The 22211-nt window shown below is 55.9% G+C and overlaps 2 protein-coding genes across 7 annotated transcripts in view; one reads left to right on the forward strand and one right to left on the reverse strand.

Annotated features, from left to right (window-relative positions):
• CORO6 (coronin 6) lies at window positions 1-8437 on the forward strand. Of its 5 annotated transcripts, XM_003277075.4 has the most exons (11): window positions 29-248; window positions 1760-2020; window positions 3440-3562; window positions 4023-4152; window positions 4241-4422; window positions 5592-5711; window positions 6169-6273; window positions 6364-6509; window positions 6866-6923; window positions 7027-7257; window positions 7345-8218. In XM_003277075.4, exons 2-11 carry the CDS (start codon window positions 1823-1825, stop codon window positions 7468-7470), a joined length of 1419 nt encoding a protein of 472 aa, XP_003277123.1. In that variant the 5' UTR covers window positions 29-248; window positions 1760-1822; the 3' UTR covers window positions 7471-8218. The 5 variants fall into 5 exon arrangements, 4 of the variants coding, with proteins under 4 accessions (XP_030655982.1, XP_003277123.1, XP_030655984.1 ...); XM_030800124.1 differs by lacking the exons at window positions 29-248; window positions 1760-2020; window positions 3440-3562; window positions 4023-4152; window positions 4241-4422 and adding an exon at window positions 5871-5969 and having other exon boundaries at window positions 4977-5733; window positions 7348-8437; XM_030800123.1 differs by lacking the exons at window positions 29-248; window positions 1760-2020; window positions 3440-3562; window positions 4023-4152; window positions 4241-4422 and having other exon boundaries at window positions 5618-5969; window positions 7348-8218.
• ANKRD13B (ankyrin repeat domain 13B) overlaps window positions 8438-22211 on the reverse strand; it is a 22204-nt gene continuing 8430 nt past the window's right edge. Inside the window, exons 2-15 of one of the 2 annotated variants that reach the window (XM_030800120.1) lie at window positions 15389-15524; window positions 15155-15279; window positions 15025-15070; window positions 14269-14412; window positions 13988-14177; window positions 13842-13908; window positions 12507-12588; window positions 11570-11634; window positions 11207-11337; window positions 10940-11097; window positions 10660-10812; window positions 10395-10558; window positions 10247-10323; window positions 8438-9857 (exon numbers count right to left, since the gene is read on the reverse strand). In XM_030800120.1, the coding sequence (XP_030655980.1) occupies window positions 9629-9857; window positions 10247-10323; window positions 10395-10558; window positions 10660-10812; window positions 10940-11097; window positions 11207-11337; window positions 11570-11634; window positions 12507-12588; window positions 13842-13908; window positions 13988-14177; window positions 14269-14412; window positions 15025-15070; window positions 15155-15279; window positions 15389-15524 (1767 nt within the window). In that variant the 3' untranslated portion in view covers window positions 8438-9628. Of the gene's footprint in view, window positions 9858-10246; window positions 10324-10394; window positions 10559-10659; window positions 10813-10939; window positions 11131-11206; window positions 11338-11569; window positions 11635-12506; window positions 12589-13841; window positions 13909-13987; window positions 14178-14268; window positions 14413-15024; window positions 15071-15154; window positions 15280-15388; window positions 15525-22211 lie in introns of both variants that reach the window. The other variant, XM_030800121.1, reaches the window with a different exon arrangement.

Consider the following 22211-nt stretch of genomic DNA (forward strand, 5'->3'; position numbering starts at 1 on the left):
GCCCCGCCCCTATGCTAGGCCCCGCCCCCTTAGGTTGATGGCAGCGGCAGCTGGGGCTGCAGCGGCGCCCGGCCCTGGAGAGCCGCAGGCAGCGGCCAGAGTGCGGAGCCGGACACCCGGGTCCCAGATACTACAGACACCGGAGAGGCGGCTGCTTTGCCCTGACGCCTTCCTCGGCCCCCTACGCACTCGGGCCCCCTCCGCAGAGGATTCGCAGCGTGAGCGCCCCGCAGCCCGCCCAGGACCAGGTACCCAGCCCCCCACACCTGGCCTCCACCGCAGCCGGCGGAGCGGGCGGGGTCCCTGAGGGGCAGAGGTCTGCGCCCCCTCCCCCCGCGCCGCCAAATTCGGTTTCGGGCGGGGAGGACGTGGTGTCTATATTTGGCCGGACAGCAGCCAGCGCTCCCGGAGGGCGCAGACACCTCGTCTCGCAAGAACGCAGTGCCAGGGCAGGAGGCTGGAGAAGGGTGCGGGGAGGCCGGGCCTCAGGCTCGGGGCCGCAGACGCGCCTTGAAGGGCACACGGATGCTGGGGCTGGGGTGGGGCAGGAGCCACTGGCTGGGGCTTTGGGAGTGCTCAGTGTGTCCTCTAGAGAGGCCCTACTGGAGAAAAGGCACCTCACCCTCCCCACTCCTGCAAATCTGGCCTGGCCGTGGCGGGGGCAGGGGTGGAGGATGGGGTTGAGGACCCCACCCCTAGAAGAGTTCACTAGGAAGAAGGCCCAACCAGGGCAGAGGACCCGGAGGAGAAACCGGACAAGCGTATGGTAGGCAAAAGCCAGAAGACCATGATCAGGGCTTCCTGGAGAAGCCAGTGCAGAGAGGAGTGGGAGAAGAGGGATCCACCTCACTCTGTGCTGCCACCCGTCCCCCCACAAGGCATGGGATGAAAACAGTAGCAGAAAGGACTCAAATTGGCTGACAGGAGGAACTTTCCCCTTGGCAAATTTTTAGGAAAAGGCAAAACCCCATCTGCCTGAACTATTCCAGAGATGCGAGTTCGGGATCCTGTGGTGGCTGCAGTCTTGGCCCCATACGTGGCTTTAAGCCAAGATCCCATGGTCAAGGCTTCTGCTTCTGAACAGGGTGCCTCTGGGAGCTACAACCACGTCCGAGACGAGATGCTCATCAAGGCTGGCGGTGGTGGGGGCGGGGGTGCGGGGGGTGCAGGCATTGTGGCATTGAGGCTCCTCCCAAAAACATTCCAACGTCCAGAAAGCTTTCAGTCCGTTAGTCTCCACAATCCCCTCAGCCTGGGTCTCTATGGAGAAGTCAGGCCCCAAACCCTAGCCCCTTACATTAAACAGCATTTTACGGCCGGGCGCGGTGGCTCACGTTTGTAATCCCAGCACTTTGGGAGGCCGAGGCGGGCGGATCACGAGGTCAGGAGATCGAGACCACGGTGAAACCCCGTCTCTATTAAAAATACAAAAAAATTAGCCGGGCGTGGTGGCGGGCGCCTGTAGTCCCAGCTACTCGGAGAGGCTGAGGCAGGAGAATGGCGTGAACCCGGGAGGCGGAGCTTGCAGTGAGCCGAGATCGCGCCACTGCACTCCGGCCTGGGCGACAGAGCGAGACTCCGTCTCAAAAAAAAAAAAAAACAAACAGCATTTTACACAGCAAAATAACTTTCCCATACTTTGACCACCTTGAAGAAAGCTCCCTGCTTCTAGGACCAGACACTATATGGATTTATACCTGACTCCTGACCACATAACCCTTCTCATCAGCCACCCCTCCACTCCTCCTCCCTCCTACAGCTCACAGGACTAAGGACCAAAGGCATTTCTGGGCACTGAGATCCCACCTCTCTGCCCGCAACTATGAGCAGACGTGTGGTTCGGCAAAGCAAGTTCCGCCATGTGTTTGGGCAGGCAGCAAAGGCCGACCAGGCCTACGAGGACATCCGTGTGTCCAAGGTCACATGGGACAGCTCCTTCTGTGCCGTCAACCCCAAATTCCTGGCCATTATTGTGGAGGCTGGAGGCGGGGGTGCCTTCATCGTCCTGCCTCTGGCCAAGGTGAGGGATCAGGGAAAGGAAGCAAGCGGGAGGACACTAGCTGGGGCCCCTGGGAATTCCCGAGCCTTTGTTCTCACGTAGTTCCATTCCACAGTCAGGAGAAGCATCTGTGTGGATTGGCTCCTACCTATTCCCCAAGCCCTCAAGGACCAGAGGGGAGGCCTACTCCCACTCCCTAGCCCTCCCACCTCTCATGCACCACCCCATTCCCAGCAGGGACCAGGAGGGGAGCCGGGTGATGGAGATGGTTGGGACATAGCACAGCCAAGCCTGGCCAGATTCCATCACTGCCTCTCCTAATTCTGCATCCCCTCATGTTTGGGGTGTGGGGAACCTCCTCCCTAGCCCAAGATGACCATTTGATTAAGTCACATCCCAGAGCAGCAAACTGAGGACAGGGTCAGGCTCTATCCAAAGAGTCCCTGGTTACCTCCAAGGACACTTGCAGTGAAGTAGAAAGAAAGGGAAGGGAAAGGAAGGGGGGACATGACACAAAAGGCCAGAGCCCTCCCTACCCTCAGGATGGGGACCAGGCAATGACTGCCATGTTAGCTTCATAACCATAAGCTCCTTGACCATCCACATCCCAAGGATGACTCTCCCCCCACCCCCAAGGTATGACTTGACCTGGATTCTGGCCCCTACACCTTGTTAGGGTAGGTTCCACAGGTGGCGGGGTCAGGAAGAGGCCTGACAAAGCCAGTGACTCACCCCAGACAATGCAGACGCCATCCTGGGACACAGCCCCAGGGCTCAAATTTCAGCTGGAGCTGTCTCCTCCCCCAATACGTCTGCTCTTTCAGTACCACATAGCCACCCTCTCCCCCGCTGCCTGGTCTGGACCAGTGTCTGCCCCTGCAGAGGTCTCAGAACCCCCACAAGCAGCCTGTGAAGTCCAAAAAATAGGTGGGCCCCCAGCTCCCATTTGGGGATAGTAGGCACCAGGACTGCTTGCTGCTTGTGGTTCCAAGGTGAAAGTGGTTCACAAGGAAGAGATCTGCCAAGGGAGGCCAGGAAAGGGCTGTCAAGCACTACACTATTACCTCACCTTGCCCTCTTCCACCAGGAGATTCCCACAGACATTTCAATAGGAGAACAGGCTGAAGAACAGCCTCCTCCAAGTAGGTGTCTTTGGAAGAGCATTGGGCTGGAAAGTTCAAATCTCAGCTCTACAAGTATCTTGTTGTGTGTCCTTGATGAGACCATCTTACCTCTCTGTGTCAGAGTCCCTACTATTCAATTATTTCAACTCTGCCTTCAGTAAAGTGCAGGAAGTGGACTGGATGGGGTTAGAAGTGCGGAGACGGATCTGCAAAGAGAAAATAGATAATAGGGAATCGAGATGTAAGCAGATCTGCTACCCACCCCCCAAAAAACACACAAGAGAGTAGCCCCACGTCTTCTTCTCCAACCCCTCAGACAGGGCGAGTGGATAAGAACTACCCACTGGTCACTGGGCACACTGCCCCTGTGCTGGATATTGACTGGTGTCCACACAATGACAACGTTATCGCCAGTGCCTCAGACGACACCACCATCATGGTAGGAGCCAGGTGGCTACTGCTGGCCAGTTGAGCAGGGGAGCAGGGAAGGCTGCCTCACCTGTGCTGGGGAAGGTGCTAAGGGTGGTAATAAGAGAGGTGCTGAGTCCCAGGGCCCTGCCCTGCCCAGCTCCTGGACTATTTTTAGCTACATGCCCACCCCCTCCCAGGATGCACTGCTTAGGACTAATTATAGCCATGGCCAACTTGGTGCCTGGAGAGCAGCAGGGCAGTGCTCTGAAGTCTCCCTGCTGGAGTGAACGGGAGGTCTCTGGAGAGCTGGCAGTGCCCCCTCCTGGCTCCCAGCTGCTTCTGCCCTAGGCATGCACCACCACATCTTGCCCTGTATTTGACCCTTAACCACTCAAGAGAGCCAGTAGGGTTAAAGAAAGGTAGGGAAGGAGTGAAGGGACAGGGTGGCTCCTCATTCCACCCACCATATGCCTTTTCTTCCTACCCAGGTGTGGCAGATTCCAGACTATACCCCCATGCGCAACATTACGGAACCTATCATCACACTTGAGGGCCACTCCAAGCGTGTGGGCATCCTCTCCTGGCACCCTACTGCCAGGAATGTCCTGCTCAGTGCAGGTCTGGGGGCTAGGGAGGGGTTCCCCGTAGATGGGTGGGTGGTGGCAAAGGCGGGACCCAGGTGACCATGCCTGGCCACTCTGGGCAGGTGGTGACAATGTGATCATCATCTGGAATGTGGGCACCGGGGAGGTGCTGCTGAGCCTGGATGATATGCACCCAGACGTCATCCACAGTGTGTGCTGGAACAGCAACGGTAGCCTGCTAGCCACCACCTGCAAGGACAAGACCTTGCGCATCATTGACCCCAGAAAAGGCCAAGTGGTGGCGGTGAGTGCCTGGCCTGGCCACTCCCCAGAACCCCCTGACCAGTGGCCAGCTGTCAGCACCCTGCACCCACCATTATCAGAGACCCTGGTCCCGGCTTTCACCTGTCGCATCCCTGCTCCAGAGACTAGCCCCCTTCCCCCGTCTCTGCAACCACAGGTCTCTGCCCTAAGTAAGCCCCCAGCCTGCAATTCTCTGCCCGGCTCCTGTTCCCTCCCCTCCCTTGCATCTCAGAAGCTCAGAGAAGGGCTCCTCGCTTTGGGATTGAGGAGGGGAGAAGCTGGAAACTCCATCCTCCCACCAGAACCTGCATGAAACCTGAGCTCCCGGACCCCTCTCCTCTCAGCCGGCACCCAGACGCATCTTCCAGGGTCTGGGGCCTGACACTGGCTCGAGGGCTGGCCCTTTCTCCTTGTGGACCCGCTGGGCGGGGGCTGGGGGCAACCCTCGCGCGTTGCTTATCTCAGCCGGGTACCCTGGGAGGGCGGCGGCCCTGGCCTCGCCGGCCTCAGTCTAACCTGGGGTGCGGGTGCGTGGGCCGCGTGCATGTCTGCGTGGAGCAAGCGCGCCGAGAGCGGTCGGGGCTGGCGCGGGGGCGCTCTAACCCACTAACCCCGCGAGCAGGAGCGAGCCCGGCCTCACGAGGGCGCCCGCCCGCTGCGGGCTGTCTTCACCGCAGACGGGAAGCTGCTCAGCACCGGCTTCAGCAGGATGAGTGAGCGGCAACTCGCGCTCTGGGACCGGATAGGCCAGGCCGCGCCGGGCGCGCTAGCTTGCTCCTTCACTGGGTCCGCCGGGAGCGCCTTCCCGGGCTGTGGCTGGCGCCCAAGAGGCCAGAGCGGAACGAGGACATCCCATTCGGGAAAAGCCTCGCTGCGACTCCGGGGAGCCAGCAGACACCCCTGCTCTAGGGATCGGCCTTTGAGCGCGTTTAAGGGTTCGGGATCGGCTGAGAGCCGCGTGCCTCCTGCTCTCTCCAGGCCCGGATGCTCTCCAGGTCAGGGGCCAGCCGTGGCCCCGCAGGAAGCTGAGTGCTTAGGCCCCATTTGTCTCTTCCCCGCATCCGCTCCTCCACCCCGGACACCCAAGTCAGCAAGCTGGTTGCTCATCCCTCCATGCTCCTCAGGGCAGGCAGCTGGGTGATGTCCCTCCCTGTCTCCCCCTCCCCCCAGGAGAGGTTTGCGGCCCACGAGGGGATGAGGCCCATGCGGGCCGTCTTCACGCGCCAGGGCCATATCTTCACCACGGGCTTCACCCGCATGAGCCAGCGAGAGCTGGGCCTGTGGGACCCGGTAACGCAGCTGGAGGCTTGGGGTGTGTGCCCCGGGGACTGGCATCACGGGAGAGTGGCCAGGCGCCCCCCACCCGCAGGGCATGCCCACCTGGACAGGACTGAAGGCTGCTGCCACCTCTGCAGCGCCTGCCATTCTCACACCCACCCCTCTGCCCAGTTTTGCTGCGTCGCGTGAAGGATCCTGCGCTGGCGCCCCCACCTGGTGATGCCGAGTCCCTGGGGGTGGTTTGCTGTGACTGCATGCGGCGCGCAGCGGGTATATGTGCAGGGGAGGAGGAGCTATGTGCGCAGGGGAGGAGGAGAGATGTGCCCAGGGGAGGGGACTGCAACTGTGGTCACTAGAGGTTTGGAGCATACGGTTTGGGAAGGCCAGGAAGGGTAAAGGGGCTTCTGGGGGTCCCGAAGTAGCACGGGAGGGTGGGGCAGGGCTGGTCACGCCTCCTGTGCTCGGGCAGAACAACTTCGAGGAGCCAGTGGCACTGCAGGAGATGGACACAAGCAACGGGGTCCTATTGCCCTTTTACGATCCCGACTCCAGCATCGTCTACCTGTGTGGCAAGGTGCTCACGGCCGGGCAGGGAGAACAGGGGGCTGGATGGAGATGTGGAGGGCCTTGTCCGGGCGCGCCCCTGAACCGACTGGTTTTGCAGGGCGACAGCAGCATTCGGTACTTTGAGATTACCGACGAGCCGCCTTTCGTGCACTACCTGAACACGTTCAGCAGCAAAGAGCCGCAGCGGGGCATGGGTTTCATGCCCAAAAGGGGACTGGATGTCAGCAAGTGTGAGATCGCCCGGTCAGCAGCCTTGGCCCCTCCTGAACACCAGCCCGCCTCTGTCCCCCACTCATGTCGAGTCCTAGCCACGGGGCTTCCCCAGTAATGCAGTGCTTTGGAAAACCGGGGCGGGGGAATAAGACAGCTCTGTTTCAGTGCCAGACCCACCGCTCACTAGCCTTACATTCTCAACTTCAGTTTCCTCATCTATAAGATGATGAACACATCATTGGTGTTTTACTACAGAACCAATAATGTGTGTAATGTGCAATACGCATGGTAGGCGCTCAGCAAGTGTTGGCCTCCAACCCCCTTGGTCTTAGGAGAAGTTAAGGACATGGAAGTCTGCGGGGGTGCTGAACCCTGCTCCCTTATAGGTTCTACAAGCTACACGAAAGAAAGTGTGAACCTATCATCATGACTGTGCCCCGCAAGGTGAGGGGCCGGGAGAAGGGCTGGGCAGGGCTACGAGGCGGAAGAGAGCGGAGCAGGCCCCGCACCCTCTCACGCAGGTCCTCCTGTCCACCCACCCCCGCAGTCAGACCTGTTCCAGGACGATCTGTACCCGGATACGCCGGGCCCCGAGCCGGCCCTAGAAGCGGACGAATGGCTATCCGGCCAGGACGCCGAACCCGTGCTCATTTCGCTGAGGGACGGCTACGTGCCCCCTAAGCACCGCGAGCTCCGGGTCACGAAGCGCAACATCCTGGACGTGCGCCCGCCCTCTGGCCCCCGCCGCAGCCAGTCGGCCAGCGACGCCCCCTTGTCGGTAAGATCGGCCCTGCTGCACTCTGGCCCAGTCTACGTCTCCCCCTACCGCCCCTATACGACACGACCTCTCTGTCCTCCGCCCCAGCAGCAGCACACCCTGGAGACGCTGCTGGAAGAGATCAAGGCCCTCCGCGAGCGGGTGCAGGCCCAGGAGCAGCGCATCACGGCTCTGGAGAACATGCTGTGCGAGCTGGTGGACGGCACGGACTAGCCCCGCGCGCCAGGCAGGCGGAGCGGGGCGGGGCGCACAAGCTCGGCCCCGCCCCGGCTTTTAGTCCCGATCTCCGGACCCCGCCTTCTTGGGCTGGGGCCGGGGTCGGGACTGGGAAGGGAACTCCGCCCCTCGCGGGAGACCAGAACTCTTGGAGCTTAGGGGAGACCCACGTCGGTCCGGCGGAGGCTGGACTGCGAGCCTCGTCTGGGACTCGGCTGGAGCTGGCCTGGGGAGGCCTGGGGTAACCTGGGGGGCTCAGCAATGGTGCTGCACGGCGAGGTGGTGTCCCCCTTTGTCCTCCGCCCAGGGCAGGGAAAGTGCTTAGTATTAGCGCGATGCTTGGGGATGTTGAAGCCTGAGCTTGACCTCAAACGGGTGGCGATTTCATGGGTCCCCCCAGGCTGGGGAAAATGACAGCGCTTCTCCTAATCAGCTCACTGGATTCCATCACCCTGAGCGGTAAACCAGATGGGCGTCACCCCAGTTCTGCACACATACACAACCCGTTTGCTGCAGAGCCGAACCCAGTGGCTACACCCACAGCGGTCTGTGGTAGAGAACTCTCTTCCTTCTTTCCACCGACAGGGGCGAGGGCTGCTTCCTCGCGGCAGCCCCCCCGAAGAAATCTCGAGAGATCTGGCATGAGGAATTAGGTTCATCACAAATACACACACGCTGCCCCCAACCCTCGGCCGTTGCCTCTCTCAGAAAAACAAGACGTACTGAATGAAACATTTTACTAAGCGTTCAGTCTGTGCCTCCTGCATGGGTGGGAGTGAGGGGAACGAGACCCCCAGCCTCTGCAAATGCTACCCCCAGGCTCCTGCGAGACCTGGCGACGCACTCCTGGGCTCAGGGCCCATCAGGCAGCCTCTTACCCTAGAGCTCTCTCCACTCTGAGGTTCAGAAGGACCCCAACCCACACCGTAGGCGTTCCCCCAAGTAAAGTTAGGTAGCAAAAGCCTCCGGTATGAAGCCCCTTTTATTTGTGCCTCAGAATCAGTCTGGTGCCCCTGGCATCAGGGAAGGGGGTGGGAGAAAGTTTCTCTTTGTTCTTTTCTTCCATCCCTTTTTGTGTCCCTTCTGAGCCTCACTGGCTGAGCCGGGAAGGCCAGTCCCAGAGAGGCCCGGGACAAGGGTGTGCGGTGGGCCCCTGCCCCTGGCGGGGTCTGTGCTTCTCTGGTGGGTGAGGTGGGGCAGGGGAGAGCCGGGGGTTAGCACCATTGGATGAAAGGTTTTAGAGTCAGTCTCCGTGTGGGGGGCAAGTGGGATGTACAACCACAGAGGCTAGCAGCAGCTGGTGGGAAGGGGTGGGGGTGGCGCCAGGGCCCTGGGCGACCCCTTTGTGTCCAGTCTACTCGGGTCTAGTGCTTACCCCAGCCCAGTATGCTCCCCACTCTCCGAGGCACCATGAAGGAGTCAGGGCTTGCACAGGCCAGGGGGCAAAGTTGGACACACTCCCTGATCACACAAAAAAAAAAAAAAAAAAAAAAAAAAAAAATGTGCCTTGGGGGATGGGACTCCAACTTCTGGCTGCTCAAGGAGAAGCTGGAACCACCCTGAGACCCAGGACGAGTGTGGGGGCTGGGGGAGCCGGGTACCCCGCTAAGTGCACTTGACGCTGAAATGCCGGGGTGGGGGAGGGGCTGGGCCCTAGACGTGCTGGTTTGTGTCTGGGACAAAGCAGCGACACAGCACGCGGGGAGCTCAGCTGCCCCCCAGGAGTGAAGAGCAGAGATGCAAAGGCTTCAGGGGCAGTGTCCTGGAGTGGGGTTAGTGAACAGAAATGCGGACCGGCCAGAAGGAGCAAGGGATAGGGACAGCGCTCCTCTAAGGATTCATCTCCCCCCTCAGGACCGCCTGGTACCACCCTAGGACAGGACAGCTCTGAGCCCAGGGGAGCGGGTTGGGGTATCAGGATACAGCAAAGCAGGGGGACCAGGCCGTGCCAGTTGCCTCCAGGGCCCTGGCCTGGGAAGGTACCCCGCGGCCATGCCGAATCCCTCCCCGAACCGTGCCTGCTGCGCTGCTGCACCCGCGAGGCGGTGGCTCCAGTCTCCAGCCGCCCCTCTGCAGGCGCGCAGACCGGGGTTTGCCTGGCTCCTGGCCCTGGGCGTGGCGCGCGTGGCGCAGGCGAGGGTCCCGGCAGGGGGCGCTACTGCTCGGTCAGTGAGAGCCTCAGGATGCGCTCCAGCTCCTCCTCCTCCTGGCGCGCGCGCCGCCGCCTCTCCTCCTGCTCCTGCGCCGACAGCTCCATCGCCAGCCGCAGCTGCTCGTCGTAGCTCCGGAACACATGGCCGCCGGAACCTGGCCCTGGGCTGGGCCGAGGGCTGGGCACTGACGCCGGGGGCGCAGGCTGGCGCTGCGGCGTGGGCGGGGCGCTCCTGGGGGTGGGGAAGGAATGTCGCGGGCTCCCGGGCGCACCCACCCACCGGCCGGGGCCAGGACACGGTGTGGAGGCTCCAGGGCGGCCCGCGGCCACCACCCTCTAGTGGAGGCGGTCAGTCCCGCGGAGTCCTGGCCCCCACCTGATCGTGGCGGAGCCCAGACCCTACCAAGTTCTCCCCGTCAATGCCTGGGGAGAGTCTGAACTCCGAGGTGAAGCCTCGATCCCTGACCCCTGCCTGCCGCCTCAGAGGCAGGAGTGGTGGCAGAAGCCATCCCGATACCAGGAGGGTCCCTGCCGAGGGCCCGCGGGTTCTCCGGCTGTGTCCTGGCTTAGGGGAGACAGGATCCTCTCCGGAGGATTCTCTCCGGCCCAGCGGGCACTGACCTGTCCTGTCGGCGACCCTCGTAGGACATGGGGTGGGTGCCTGGCTTGCTGTTGGTTAGCGCCTCCCAGATGGTGACCTGCAGGGAGGCGTGGGCGTTAGCCTTGGCGGCACGGAGTCCCGTGGCCCCGCGCGCCCGCGGAGACGCACCTGGTCATACTCACTGCCCGCCTCAAGCAGGCTCTGCTGGATGGCGAATTGCAGCAGGTCGTCGTCGTCGTCCCGGGCTGCCGCCTCCCGCTGGCCGCCCATCACGCTGTAGCCGCGCGGTGCCTCGAACAACGCCGGGGAGATCTCGCAGCCGCGGCAGGAGGCTGGGGGCGCGGGGGCTGGGTCAGGCACGGCCGGGCGCGCCCCGCCCACCTACCCCGGGGAGAGCCGAGGGGCAGGCGTTCTCGCGGGGAGGGGCCCTCACTCGTGGAGCTGGAGCTGCTGACGCTGGAGGAGTCGCTGCCTGGGGAAGGCGTCTCGCTGCTGGGGCTGCCTCGCACCGATGGCACCGGTTCGTCGCAGCCGTTGAGGTTCCCGAAGGTGATGCGGGCGTTGAGGATGTGGAAGATCGGGATTTCTGAGGATGAGGAAACCATCAGGCCCCACCACCCAGCCCCTCACACCTCAGCCTCAGCCCCACCCCGACCTCATCTAAACCCCGGTCCGCCCCCCACGGGCTCAGGAGAAATGGCGTGCGGTCTCACCAATCTTAACTGGGAAGCCAGGAGGCAGACGCAGGGTGATGAAGTCCCGGAGCTTGGCAAAAAGCGCATTGCTGACGGCCATGAGGTCAATGATGGGGGCCACCTGCTCACACAGGGACAGGGGATGCTCCTCACACAGCCACAGCTTGGCCTTGAACCTGCCCCCACCAGATCCCAAGGGGTAAGGGACACTGCAGGAAGCCATGGCCTCCCAGCATCTCCTGAAGCCCTGGCCCCCCACCCTCCCAGCACCGGCAGGGGCCTCACTTCTGTGTCTTGGTGGTCAGTTCCATGGGGCGGCCCATATCACGGTTGCCCAGCTCAAAGTTGGGGTTGAAGTATTCTTCTGCAGTGATGGCAGTGGGGTTGGCTTGGCTCAGAGTCTGAGTGATCAGGGTCTGTACCACATGGGGAGGGGCCCAGGAGCTCCCTTCAGTTCCTAATGCCAGGCCAGCTCATTTGTTGTCACAAGGCCCCCAAGCTGTCCCCTCTGCCAGTGTGGCGCTGACATGGCCTTGGGCATTGTGGAAAGGAGGTCCACATAGGCCATGCTAAGCAGGACGCCTCCCAAGCCTCCTCCTGAGCCACATCCACATCCCTCCGCTTACGGGTACCCCTGCACACACTCACCCCATTTTGGGGGCCCCCATGCTGCTCAGCGATTCCCAGGAAGGACTGCAAAGGTGTCTTACAGCCTACAAGAAATGTGGCATCTCAGAGGACACTGCAGCTCCACACACACCTGGACACCTCATCAGAGGTGACAGCACTCAAGACCTAGGGAGGAGGCCGGTTCCTGGGGTGATGCCTGCTCACCCCACCACATACTCAGGCACCTTCACCTGAAGGGGACTGAGGGCTCCAAGGGCCAGGGGCCAGGGCCTCTGTGTGCACAGCTTAAAACAGTAAAAAGTAGGCCTAGAGGTCAGAAGCAACTTCCAAAAGTGCTCCTCTCCAGCTCGGTGACCCTGGACAGTACAACGCCTGCCCCGGTAGGCACTGTGGTGTGTGCGTGTGTGTGTGTGTTCTGCTTCAGGCACTTCCACAGGCACCCAGGTGGGCATTGTGGGGTGTGCGTGTGCGTGTGTGTTTGCTTCAGGCACTTCCATAGGCATGATTTCATGTTGTTCCCGTGAGGTAGAAATTACGCTTTTTCACCTCGGACACGGTATCTGGTACCCAGAGAATCAGGTGTGGCATCAGTGGGCATACAGAATCTGTGGCAAGGTCCCCTGACTTTCTACCTAGGATATGTCCCACTAGACTAGAATGGCCAATAAATGGCATACATGGCATTTCTCTCCCCTCCCAAATTCAACACCAACATTAGTAATCACTTGCAGCATGCCTCTCCACTGAACCCAGATGAGTCCTTAGAATCTTCTTAGTACTCTAGGCAGCCACTACCCATCATTAGGGCTTGGCACCTGAATTGAAATCTATTGGCCTGAATAAAGCATCCAGGCTCTTGCTAGGATGCCAGTGGGAATACTGATGGAAGCACTGAAGTGGGTGCTGGTTCCCGCAGTCCTGCAACACCTCTCCCCATCCACCTCTGCCTCATTACCTTTGACCTTGCCCTTGTGCTGTTCTGAAAGATGCTCTGTCCGTGTCCGGGTGATGAGCTCCACGTTAGATGCCCCATACACCTGGGGACAGATGAAGAAAGGGCTCATAGGCAGTTCTGGTCTTACCCTGTGTCTTACACCTAAGGGTACTGGGAACACTCCCTGTAGCAAAGGGTCCTGTAGAGACTCTGCTCCAGGCTTTGGGTAAGTAAATATATGAGGTCATTCATTCATTCATTCATTCACTTATTCATTCAACAAACATTTTTTGAGGAGCCTTTATGTGCCAGGCATTGAGGTGGGCATCAGGGATACAGTAAACAAGCCAAACATGATCCCTGCCCTCCTGAGACGTACAATAAGGAGACAATAAAATGGAGTTATAACAGCATGGTCCATGCACTGGTGGGGGTAGCACAGAGGCCTTCCCAGACTACAGAAGCAGGGGAGGCTTTCAGAGGAGATGCCACACACAAAACCCATGGCATTTGTTAGCTCCTGCTTTCATGTCGTGGGCAACATAGGGGTCCCAGAGTCATAGGCAGAGCCTTTTTTTTTTTTTTTTTAGATGGAGTCTCACTCTGTTGCCCAGGCTGGAGTGCTGTGGCGGGGTCTCTGCGCACTGCAAGCTCCGCCTCCCAGTTTCAAGCGATTCTCCTGCCTCAGCCTTCTGAGTAGCTGGGATTACAGGTGCCTGCTACCACACCCGGCTAATTTTTTGTATTTTTAGTAGAGACGGGGTTTCCCCATGTTAGCCAGGCTGGTCTCGAACTGACCTCAGGTGATCCGCTCACCTCGGCCTCCCAAAGCGCTGGGATTACAGGCGTGAGCCACCATGCCCAGCCAGGCAGTCTTTTTAGGGATAAAGGCCTGGCTCTAGGGTCAGGCCAGCCAGGATCTGAACCCCAGCTCTGCCACTTTACAGCTGTGTGACCTTGTGCAGGTCACAGAACCACTCTAAGCCTCTATTTCCTCATCATAAAATGGACTGATCATCCCTACTTCCTGGGGTCGTTGTGAAGACTAAATGGGATGCCAAGGAAAGGACTCAACAAACATGCGTAAAATGGGAATACTAATAGAACAGCACCTACCAGAAAGGGTTGCTGTGAGGAATAAATGTGTGTGTGCGTGTGCGTGTGCACGTGCCCTGTGTATACATCCATACATCCATATAAAACACCAGAGAAGTGCCTTGAACCCAAATATAAGTGCTCGACCATGCTGCATTGCTTCTGTACCTCCAGGGCTGGGGAAGGGAGGTCAGAATCCCCTGTACAGCTTGCTGTAGGCAAGAGTGCAGCTGGGCTGGCAGCTGGGAGCTGCAGCCTCACCTTAGCTTCATACCCATTCACCATCTCCGTCTTTTCACTGCGCCAGCCCAGGATGCCAGTCTTGTTCCTGGGGAAGCAGAGTGGTCCAGGTGAGTCAGGCACCCCACCAGGCTGGCTCAAGGGTGACCAAGGCCATGCCCACCCACCTCTCAAAGGAGATATTCTTGGTGTCAAGCTGCGTGGTGACGACAGGTGCGGTAAGCCGGCTCAGCACCTGTTCCTCGGTGGGCTGAGCGGCAGCCAGCAGCAGCTCCCGGTCCTGCCCAGCCAGTGCCAGAGTCTCTGTGTACACCACCCGGCGGTCGTGATCAATCTCCATGACCACGGCGCTTGTGTCTGCCAGCCACGGAACAGCACAGGGAGATCAGGGGTGGCCTGGGGCTGCCTCCCATCGTCCCCACCCTGCCCCACTTCCTGCCTGCCTGACCTTGGCCCCTGAAGACAAAGCTGCGGTTCCCTCGCTGCCAGGTCATGTGGTCAAAGCCCAGGAGTGTGGTGTCTACCCTCAGGTTCTGGCCGCTCTTCCACACTTTGTAGGTGTCACTAGGGCAGATCTTGGACACCAGGGGCACTGGTGGAAGCGGAGGTTGGAGGTGGCTTTGACTGGTCTGGCCTACCCGGCCTGGGCCAGCTCAGGACATGGGGTTTGGGATCCGTGTGGCCAGGAACAGGGGAGGGAACTGATGAGAGAGCAGCCTCTCCTCCGAAACCCCCTCCCTGGCCAGTGTAGACCATACTCATGCAGAAGAGCAACCTGAGGTTGGGATGGGCATGTTTCTGTCACCACTAAGTCCCTAGTGTCCACCATTTGTTAATTCATTCACTCACTCTTTCATCCATTCTTTCAACAAATATTTATGAAACACCCACTGAGTGTTCCAGCCACTGGGAATACAACAGTGAAAAAGACAGGACTCCTACCCTCTCAGAGCTTACCTTCTAACAAGGAGCAGCAGGTCATGAATACAGTAAGCAAATCATGACAGAGTGAAGAGAATAATAATGGAATCAAGACAGTATCTGGGGCAATCTGGAAAGGCCTAGCTGAGGCGGTGGCCCTGAGCTGAGCTAAGGGATGGAGGGAACCGCCAGAAGAGCTATGAGAACACATTCCAGGCAGGGGAGCAAGCACAGGACCTAAAGTGGGAGAGAGCCCAGAAGCGACCTGCTGCAGCCCGCTTACCCCAGCTAGTGAACTCCCATTTCATCTCCACGTAGAAGTCCTGGGCCTGGAGGACGAAGGGGAGAGAGGCTAAGTCTGCACTGGAGAAGGGCTCAAGGGCTCCCGTGGCGGCTGAGAGGCTGGGCCTCACCTTGCGAAGCTTCTCCAGGAGCACAGGGATGCCCGCCAGCCGCTTCACCACCCGTTGGTAGTCCCGGTACCGAAGCACCAGCTGCACCAGCTCCAGGTCCCGGGTACTCACAGCCTCCTGGAGCACTGGGGGAGGGGGAGGCAAGGTCACATGGCAGGACCCTTCAGCCAACCATAGGTCTATGATGCTGGGGAGGCCCTGGCTGTGGGACTGGGGTGAGCCAGGGCTGCCCACCTGTCCAGCCGCTGCGATTCTCCCTGCCCACGTCTGCGCCGTGCGCCAGGAGCACACGGGCACACTCAAGGTGCCCCAGCGTGGTGGCCAGGTGCAGGGGAGTCCGGCCGCGGGGATCCAGCTGCTCAATGTCCACCTGGAGGAGGAGGAGGAGGAGGAGTGGAAGATATAGCCCCAGTCACGTCGGAGGCAGCCCTCCGGAGCCAGACAGCCCCGGAGCAGGCAGCAACCCCCACCCCCTGCTGGGGCTGCTCTGCCTCGCCAACCTCACAAGGCAATGGAAAGACAGACACTATGAGCTGGGGTCACGTGGATGGAAAGGGGCTTAGAAGACAGGACAGAAAGTAACTCTGGAAGAGGGAGGGCTTCCTCCCTTCCTGTCCACCAAGGGCCCCTGGCTGGGTCCTCTCCTCCAGGGCCCAATGGCCTGCCTGCCAAGAATAAGCCTGGGATTGAAGTGGGGTGGCAAACAGGCTGTTGGCCAAGGAGCTCACCTGGGACCAGACCTACCCTAAGGGTCCCAGACCACCTTCAGGAAGGGCCACCAATTTCGATCACTGACATTATCACTGAGTGAGGTTTAACACACGGTTACAGTAATACACAGACAGGAATGAAATAACAAGTTCATGGTATTAATACAATTTCACAACCATGTCCTGTGCTGCTGGGACACTATGCATTAAAATTTGTACAAATCCTATAATTTTGTGAATAACATGATTACATTGCATGAGATTTTTGTTGTGTGACAAAAGTGATAAAAGCTTTTTCTTGGGTTTTTTTGTGTTTTTTTTTTGAGACGGAGTCTCGCTCTATTGGCTAGGCTGGAGTACAATGTCATGATATCGGCTCACTGCAACCTCTATCTCCCAGGTTCAAGTGATTCTCCTGCCTCAGCCTCCCGAGTAACTGGGATTACAGACATTCGCCACCACGTCTGGCTAATTTTTTGTATTTTTAGTAGAGATGGGTTTTCACCATGTTGGCCAGGCTAGTATTGAACTCCTGACCTCAGGTGATCCACCTGGCTTGGGCTCCCAAAGTTCTGGGATTACAGGTGTGAGCCACAGCACCCAGATAAAAGGTTTTGTTTGTTTGTTTGTTTTTACTTGAGACAGGGTCCAGGCTGGTCTCAAACTCCTAGGCTTAAGCAATCCTCCTGTTTCGGCCTCCCAAGCAGCTGGGATTACAGGCCCCTGCACCTGGCTTAGAAAGCATGTTTGTTAAACATAAATTTTGTCTGTTTGTTTGTTTTTTGAGACAGAGTCTCACTGTGTCACCCAGGCTAGAGTGCAGTGGTGCCATCTTGGTTCATTGCAACTTCCACCTCCCAGGTTGAAGCGATTCTTGTGCCTCAGCCTCCTGAGTAGCTGGGATTACAGGCGAGTACCACTATGCCAGGCTAATTTTTGTATTTTTAGTAGAGACGGGGTTTTGATATGTTGCCCAGGCTGGTCTCCAACTCCTGACCTCAAGTGATTCGCCTGCCTTGGCCTCCCAAAGTGTTGGGATTACAGGCGTGAGCCACCATGCCCGGCCTTAAACATAAGTATTTAAATATATTTCAAGAGTCTAGGACTTCTAGTTAAGAACAGTGAACTGACAGGCCAGGAGCGGTGGCTCACGCCTGTAATCCCAGCACTTTGAGAGGCCAAGGCGGGCAGATCACCTGAGGTTGGGAGTTCGAGACCAGCCTGACCAACATGGAGAAACCCCATCCCTACTAAAAATACAAAATTAGCCAGGCATGGTGGCCCATGCCTGTAATCCCAGCTAATCAGGAGGCTGAGGCAAGAGAACTGCTTGAACCCGGGAGGCGGAGGTTGCAGTGAGCCGAGATCGTGCCATTGCACTCCAGCCTGGGCGACAAGAGCAAAACTCCGTCTCAAAAAAAAAAAAAGAACAGTCAACTGACCACATGCATGTAACTCCCTCCTCTTCTCTTCAAAACTTGATTAAAACACCAGTAAAAAGGCTTCTATTCCTACCATAATAAATGAAATGACTCTGCCACCATAAACAGTGAGAAAATTATTGCTGCAAAATACATGAGGGCTGGGCACAGTAGCTCACCCCTGTAATCCCAGCACTTTGGGAGGCAAAGGTTGGCGGATTGCTTGAGCCCAGGAGTTAGAGATCAGCCTGGGCAACATGGCAAAACCCCATCTCTACAAAAAATACAAAAGAATTAGCCAGGTATGATGGCCTGTGCCTGTAGTCCCAGCTACTCGGAGGCTGAGGTGGGAGGATCACTTAAGCCTGGGAGGTTGAGGCTGCAGTGAAGTATCATCATACCGCTGCACTCCAGGCTGGGCAACACAGTGAGACCCTGTCTCAAATATATATATATATACATATGTGTGTGTGTGTATATATATGTATATATATAAGTGTTTGTATATAATATGTGTGTGTGTATATGTATTTCTCTATATAGAAAACATATGTAAAGAGAAACAGCTGTTTTTAGAAGTCCAGAACTGTGATCCCTGAAGTAAGGAAAATGAACAAGGTGAGCTCTGTAACATCCCTGGATTTCTGCCTGGAGGAACATTCCAGACTGTAATTCAAGGAGGGGAAGCCTGAGCAGAGCATGGTGCTCTTCCCGACAAGACAGGATTCAGGGAAACCAAGGTACTAAAGGTTGCAGCAGAGCACAGTTCTGGAAAGGAGTAAACTACTCAAAAAACTCCAGAAATCTGCATAGGGGTCTCTTCAAGTCTTCCTGAATACTAAACTTCACATGTATATAGTGAAACTCAGTAAGGCCACACAAAAAGGAGCAATAAAATGGTAAATTCTCAGAGCTCACCAACGGCAGGGAGATAATCAAGCTCTAGCCTCCCAGAGTGGAGATGCGTATTTAATCAGACCCCAGAAGGGTCATGCCTTAGTAGTACAGCTAAATTATCCCTAGAGAAAAGGCTCACCTAGACCAACCCTAACAAATTAAAAATTAGCCTCAGGCCGGGTATAGTGGCTCATGCCTGTAATCTCAGCACTTTGGGAGGCGGAGGCGGGCAGATCACCTGAGGTCAGGAGTTCAAGACCAGCCTGGCCAAAATGGTGAAACCACATCTCTACTAAAAATACAAAAAATTAGCCGGGCGTGGTGATGGGTGCCTGTAATCCCAGCTACTCAGGAGGCGGAGGCACGAGAATCACTTGAACCCAGGAGGCGGAGGTTGCAGTGAGCCAAGACTGCACCACTGCACTCTGGCCTGGGTGACAGAGCAAGACTCCATCTCAAAAAAAAAGAAAAGAAAAGAAAAAGAAAAAGAAAAATTAGCATCAAAGGCCGGGCACAGTGGCTCACACCTCTAATCCCAGCACTTTGGGAGGCTGAGGCAGGCAGATCACTTGAGCCTAGGAGTTCAAGACCAGCCTGGGCAACATAGCAAAACCCCATGTCTACAAAAAATTAGCCAGGTATGGTAGCATGTGCCTGTAGCCTCAGCTACTCAATGACTGACAGGAGGATCCCTTAAGCCCAGGAGGATGAGGCTGCAATGAGCTGAGATTGCCCCACTGCACTCAAGCCTGGGTGACAGAGCAAGACTCTGTCTCAAAAAAAAAAAAAAAAAGCCTCGAAAAGGTCAAACTGATTTGCAAGTAATTTACCTAGTCTGCCTGAACAAAGCCCAACACTCTTTAAAGGACAGTAACAAATCCAGATGCTTAACATCATATTTACAATGTCCAACATTCAGTTAAAAATTACTAGATATGCCAAAAAGCAGGAAAATATAACTTATAGGCGGGGTGCGGCGGCTCACGTGAGCCTGTAATCCCAGCACTTTGGGAGGCTGAGGTGGGCGGATCATGAGGTTAGGAGATTGAGCTTGCAGTGAGCCGAGATGGCGCCACTGCACTCCAGCCTGGGCAACAGAGCGAGACTCCATCTCAAAAAAAAAAGAAAATATAACCTATAATCAGGAGAAAAATAACTTCATAGAAACAAGACTCAGAAGTGATAAAGATGATAGATGGCTCAATATACTCAAGAGTTTAAAGAAAAACATGAAAAAGATGTTCATGAGGAGAGGAATGAGAGGTATAAAAAAGAACCCAGTGGACCATCTAAAGATAACAAGTACAGTAACTGAAATGAAAAATTCACTGAATGGAAATAACAGCAGATTAGATACTGCACAATTTAAAAATCAGTGAATTTGAAGACAGCAATAGAACTTTCCAAACTGAAGCACAGAGGAGAAAAATAGTACTGAAAAATAAAGTTGCCTGGGCTTCTATAGTCCCAGCACTTTTGGAAGCCAAGGCACGAGGTTGGCTTGAGTTCAGGAGTTTAAGACCAGCCCGGGCAATATAGCAATACCCTGTCTCTACAAAAAAAGAAAAACAAAAAACAACTTTTACATTAGCTGGGCATGATGGCAAGCAGCTGTAGTCCCAGCTCTTCTGGAAGCTGAGGCAGGAGGATCCCTTGAGCCCAGGAGTTCGAGGCTGCAGTGAGCTATGATCATGCCACTGCACTCCAGCTTAGGCAATAGAGCAAGACTCTGTCTCTATGGAGCCTCGTAATCTGTAAGACATTATCAAGCATTCTAACATATATGTATTGGAATCCCAAAGGATAGAATAAAGAAGTAGGACAAATAAGACAAATTTAGAGAAATAGGCCAGGTGCGGTGGCTCACACCTGTAATCCCCGTACTTTGGGAGGCCGAGGCGGGTAGATCACAACATCGGAAGTTTGAGACCAGCCTGGCCAATATGGTGAAACCCCGTTTCTACTAAAAATACAAAAATTAGCCAGGCATGGTGGTGGGCACCTGTAGTCCCAGCTACTCGGGGGCTGAGGCAAGAGAATCACTTGAACCCAGGAAGGGGAGGTTGCAATGAGCCGAGATTGTGCCACTGCACTCCAGCTTGGGTGACAGAGGAAGACTCCGTCTCAAAATAAATAAATAAATAATAAAAGAAAGAAAAAATGTCCAAAATTTTTCCAAACTTGATAAAAACTACTATGGTGGGTTGAAGAATGGTGCCCCTCCTAAGACATGTCCACATCACATTCTGACCCTCACAGCCTATGAATGAGACCTTATTTGAAAAAAGGGTCTTTGCAGACATAATTAAGTTAAGGGTCTCAAGATGAAATAATCCTGGATCACCCAGGGGGCCCTAAATCCAATGACAGGTGTCTTTCTAAGACACTCAGAGAGGTGGGAAGGCCATGTGAAGACGGAGGCAGAGACTAGAGTTCGGCAGCCACAAGCCAAGAGGGTTGTGGCCCAGTCACCAGAATCTGAAAGAGACAAGGCAGGACTCTTCCCTAGAGACTTTGGCGAGACTGCCACCTTGCCAACATCTTAAATTTGTATTTATGTCTCCCAAACTGTGAAAGAATAATTTTTTTTTTTTTTTTTGAGATAGAGTCTCACTCTGTCGCCCAGGCTGGAGTGCAGTGGCGTGATCTCAGCTCACTGCAAGCTCCACTTCCCGGGTTCATGACATTCTCCTGCCTTAGTCTCCCAAGTAGCTGGGACTACAGGCGCCCGCCACCACACCCGGCTAATTTTTTGTGTTTTTAGTAGAGACGGGGTTTCACCTTGTTAGCCAGGATGGTCTCGATCTCCTGACCTCGTGACCCACCCGCCTCGGCCTCCCAAAGTGCTGGGATTACAGGCGTGAGCCACCGCACCCAGCCAAATATTTGTTGTTTTAGCCCACGTCGTTTGTAATAATTTGTTGTGGAAACTAATACCAAGATAAAGCCAAGAACCAAGAAATTTAATGAACCCCAAGTAAGACAAACACGAAGTAAACTATACCAAGGTTCATCATAATCAAATGCTGAAAACTAGTGGTAAAAAGAAAATCCTAAAAGCATTCAAAGAAATGAGGTCCATTATGTATGGAAGAACAAATACAGGAAATACTACATTCTTCTCATCAGAAACTATGCAAGCCAGGAAACAATATAATGAAATTTTTAAAGTGCTGGGGGAAAAAAACAAAAACAAAAACTTTCACCCTAGAATTCTTTTTTTTTTTTTCTCTAATCCAGTATGACTGGTATTGACCTAGAATTCTATACCCAGTGAAAATATGCTTCAAAAATGAAGAAGAAATAAATATGTTGGCAGACAAACAAATACTAAGAGAATTTATTGCCAGATGTGCAGGAAATGTTAAAGGGAGTTCTTCAGGTGGAAAGAAAATGATCCCAGATGGAAACTTGAATCTGTACAAAGGACTGAAGAGTGCCAAAAAATGTTAAATGTATAAGAATGTCAGGAGGCCAGGCACAGTGGCTCATGCCTGTAATCCCAGCACTTTGGGAGGCCGAGGCGGGCAGGTCACCAGAGGTCAGGAGTTTGGACCAGCCTGGCCAACATGGTGAAACCTCATCTCTACTAAAAATGCAAAAATTAGCTGGGCGTGGTGGGGGATTCCTATAATCCCAGCTACTAGGGAGGCTGAGGCACAAGAATCGCTTGAACCTGGGAGGTGGAGGTTGCAGTGAACAGAGATCACACCACTGCACTCCAGCCTGGGTGACAGAGAGAGACTCTGTTTCAAAAAAAAAAAAAAAAAGAATGTCAGGCTGGGCGCAGTGGCTCATGCCTGTAAGCTTTGGGAGGCCGAGGTGGGCAGATCACTTGAGCCCAGGAGTTTGAAACCAGCGTGGGCAATGTGGTGAAACTCTGTTCTACAAAAAAATACTAAAATTAGCCAGGCGTGGTGGTGCATGCCTATCGTCCCAGCTACTGGGAGGCTGAGGTGGGAGGATCCCTTGAGCCAGGGAGCCAGAGGTTGCAGTGAGCAAAGATCACGCCACTGCACTCCAGCCTAG

This window comes from Nomascus leucogenys, chromosome 19 (assembly GCF_006542625.1).
Source record: "Nomascus leucogenys isolate Asia chromosome 19, Asia_NLE_v1, whole genome shotgun sequence".
NCBI lineage: Eukaryota > Metazoa > Chordata > Mammalia > Primates > Hylobatidae > Nomascus > Nomascus leucogenys.

What these genes read in the sequence shown, in the direction of transcription:
- CORO6 (XM_003277075.4), top strand. Translation starts at nt 1,823, where the DNA reads ATGAGCAGACGTGTGGTTCGGCAAAGCAAGTTCCGCCATGTGTTTGGG. An exon ending in CAGACGACACCACCATCATG is followed by an intron (nt 3,563 to 4,022) that starts GTAGGAGCCAGG and finishes CTTCCTACCCAG; the next exon opens with GTGTGGCAGATTCCAGACTA. An exon ending in GAAAAGGCCAAGTGGTGGCG is followed by an intron (nt 4,423 to 5,591) that starts GTGAGTGCCTGG and finishes CCCTCCCCCCAG; the next exon opens with GAGAGGTTTGCGGCCCACGA.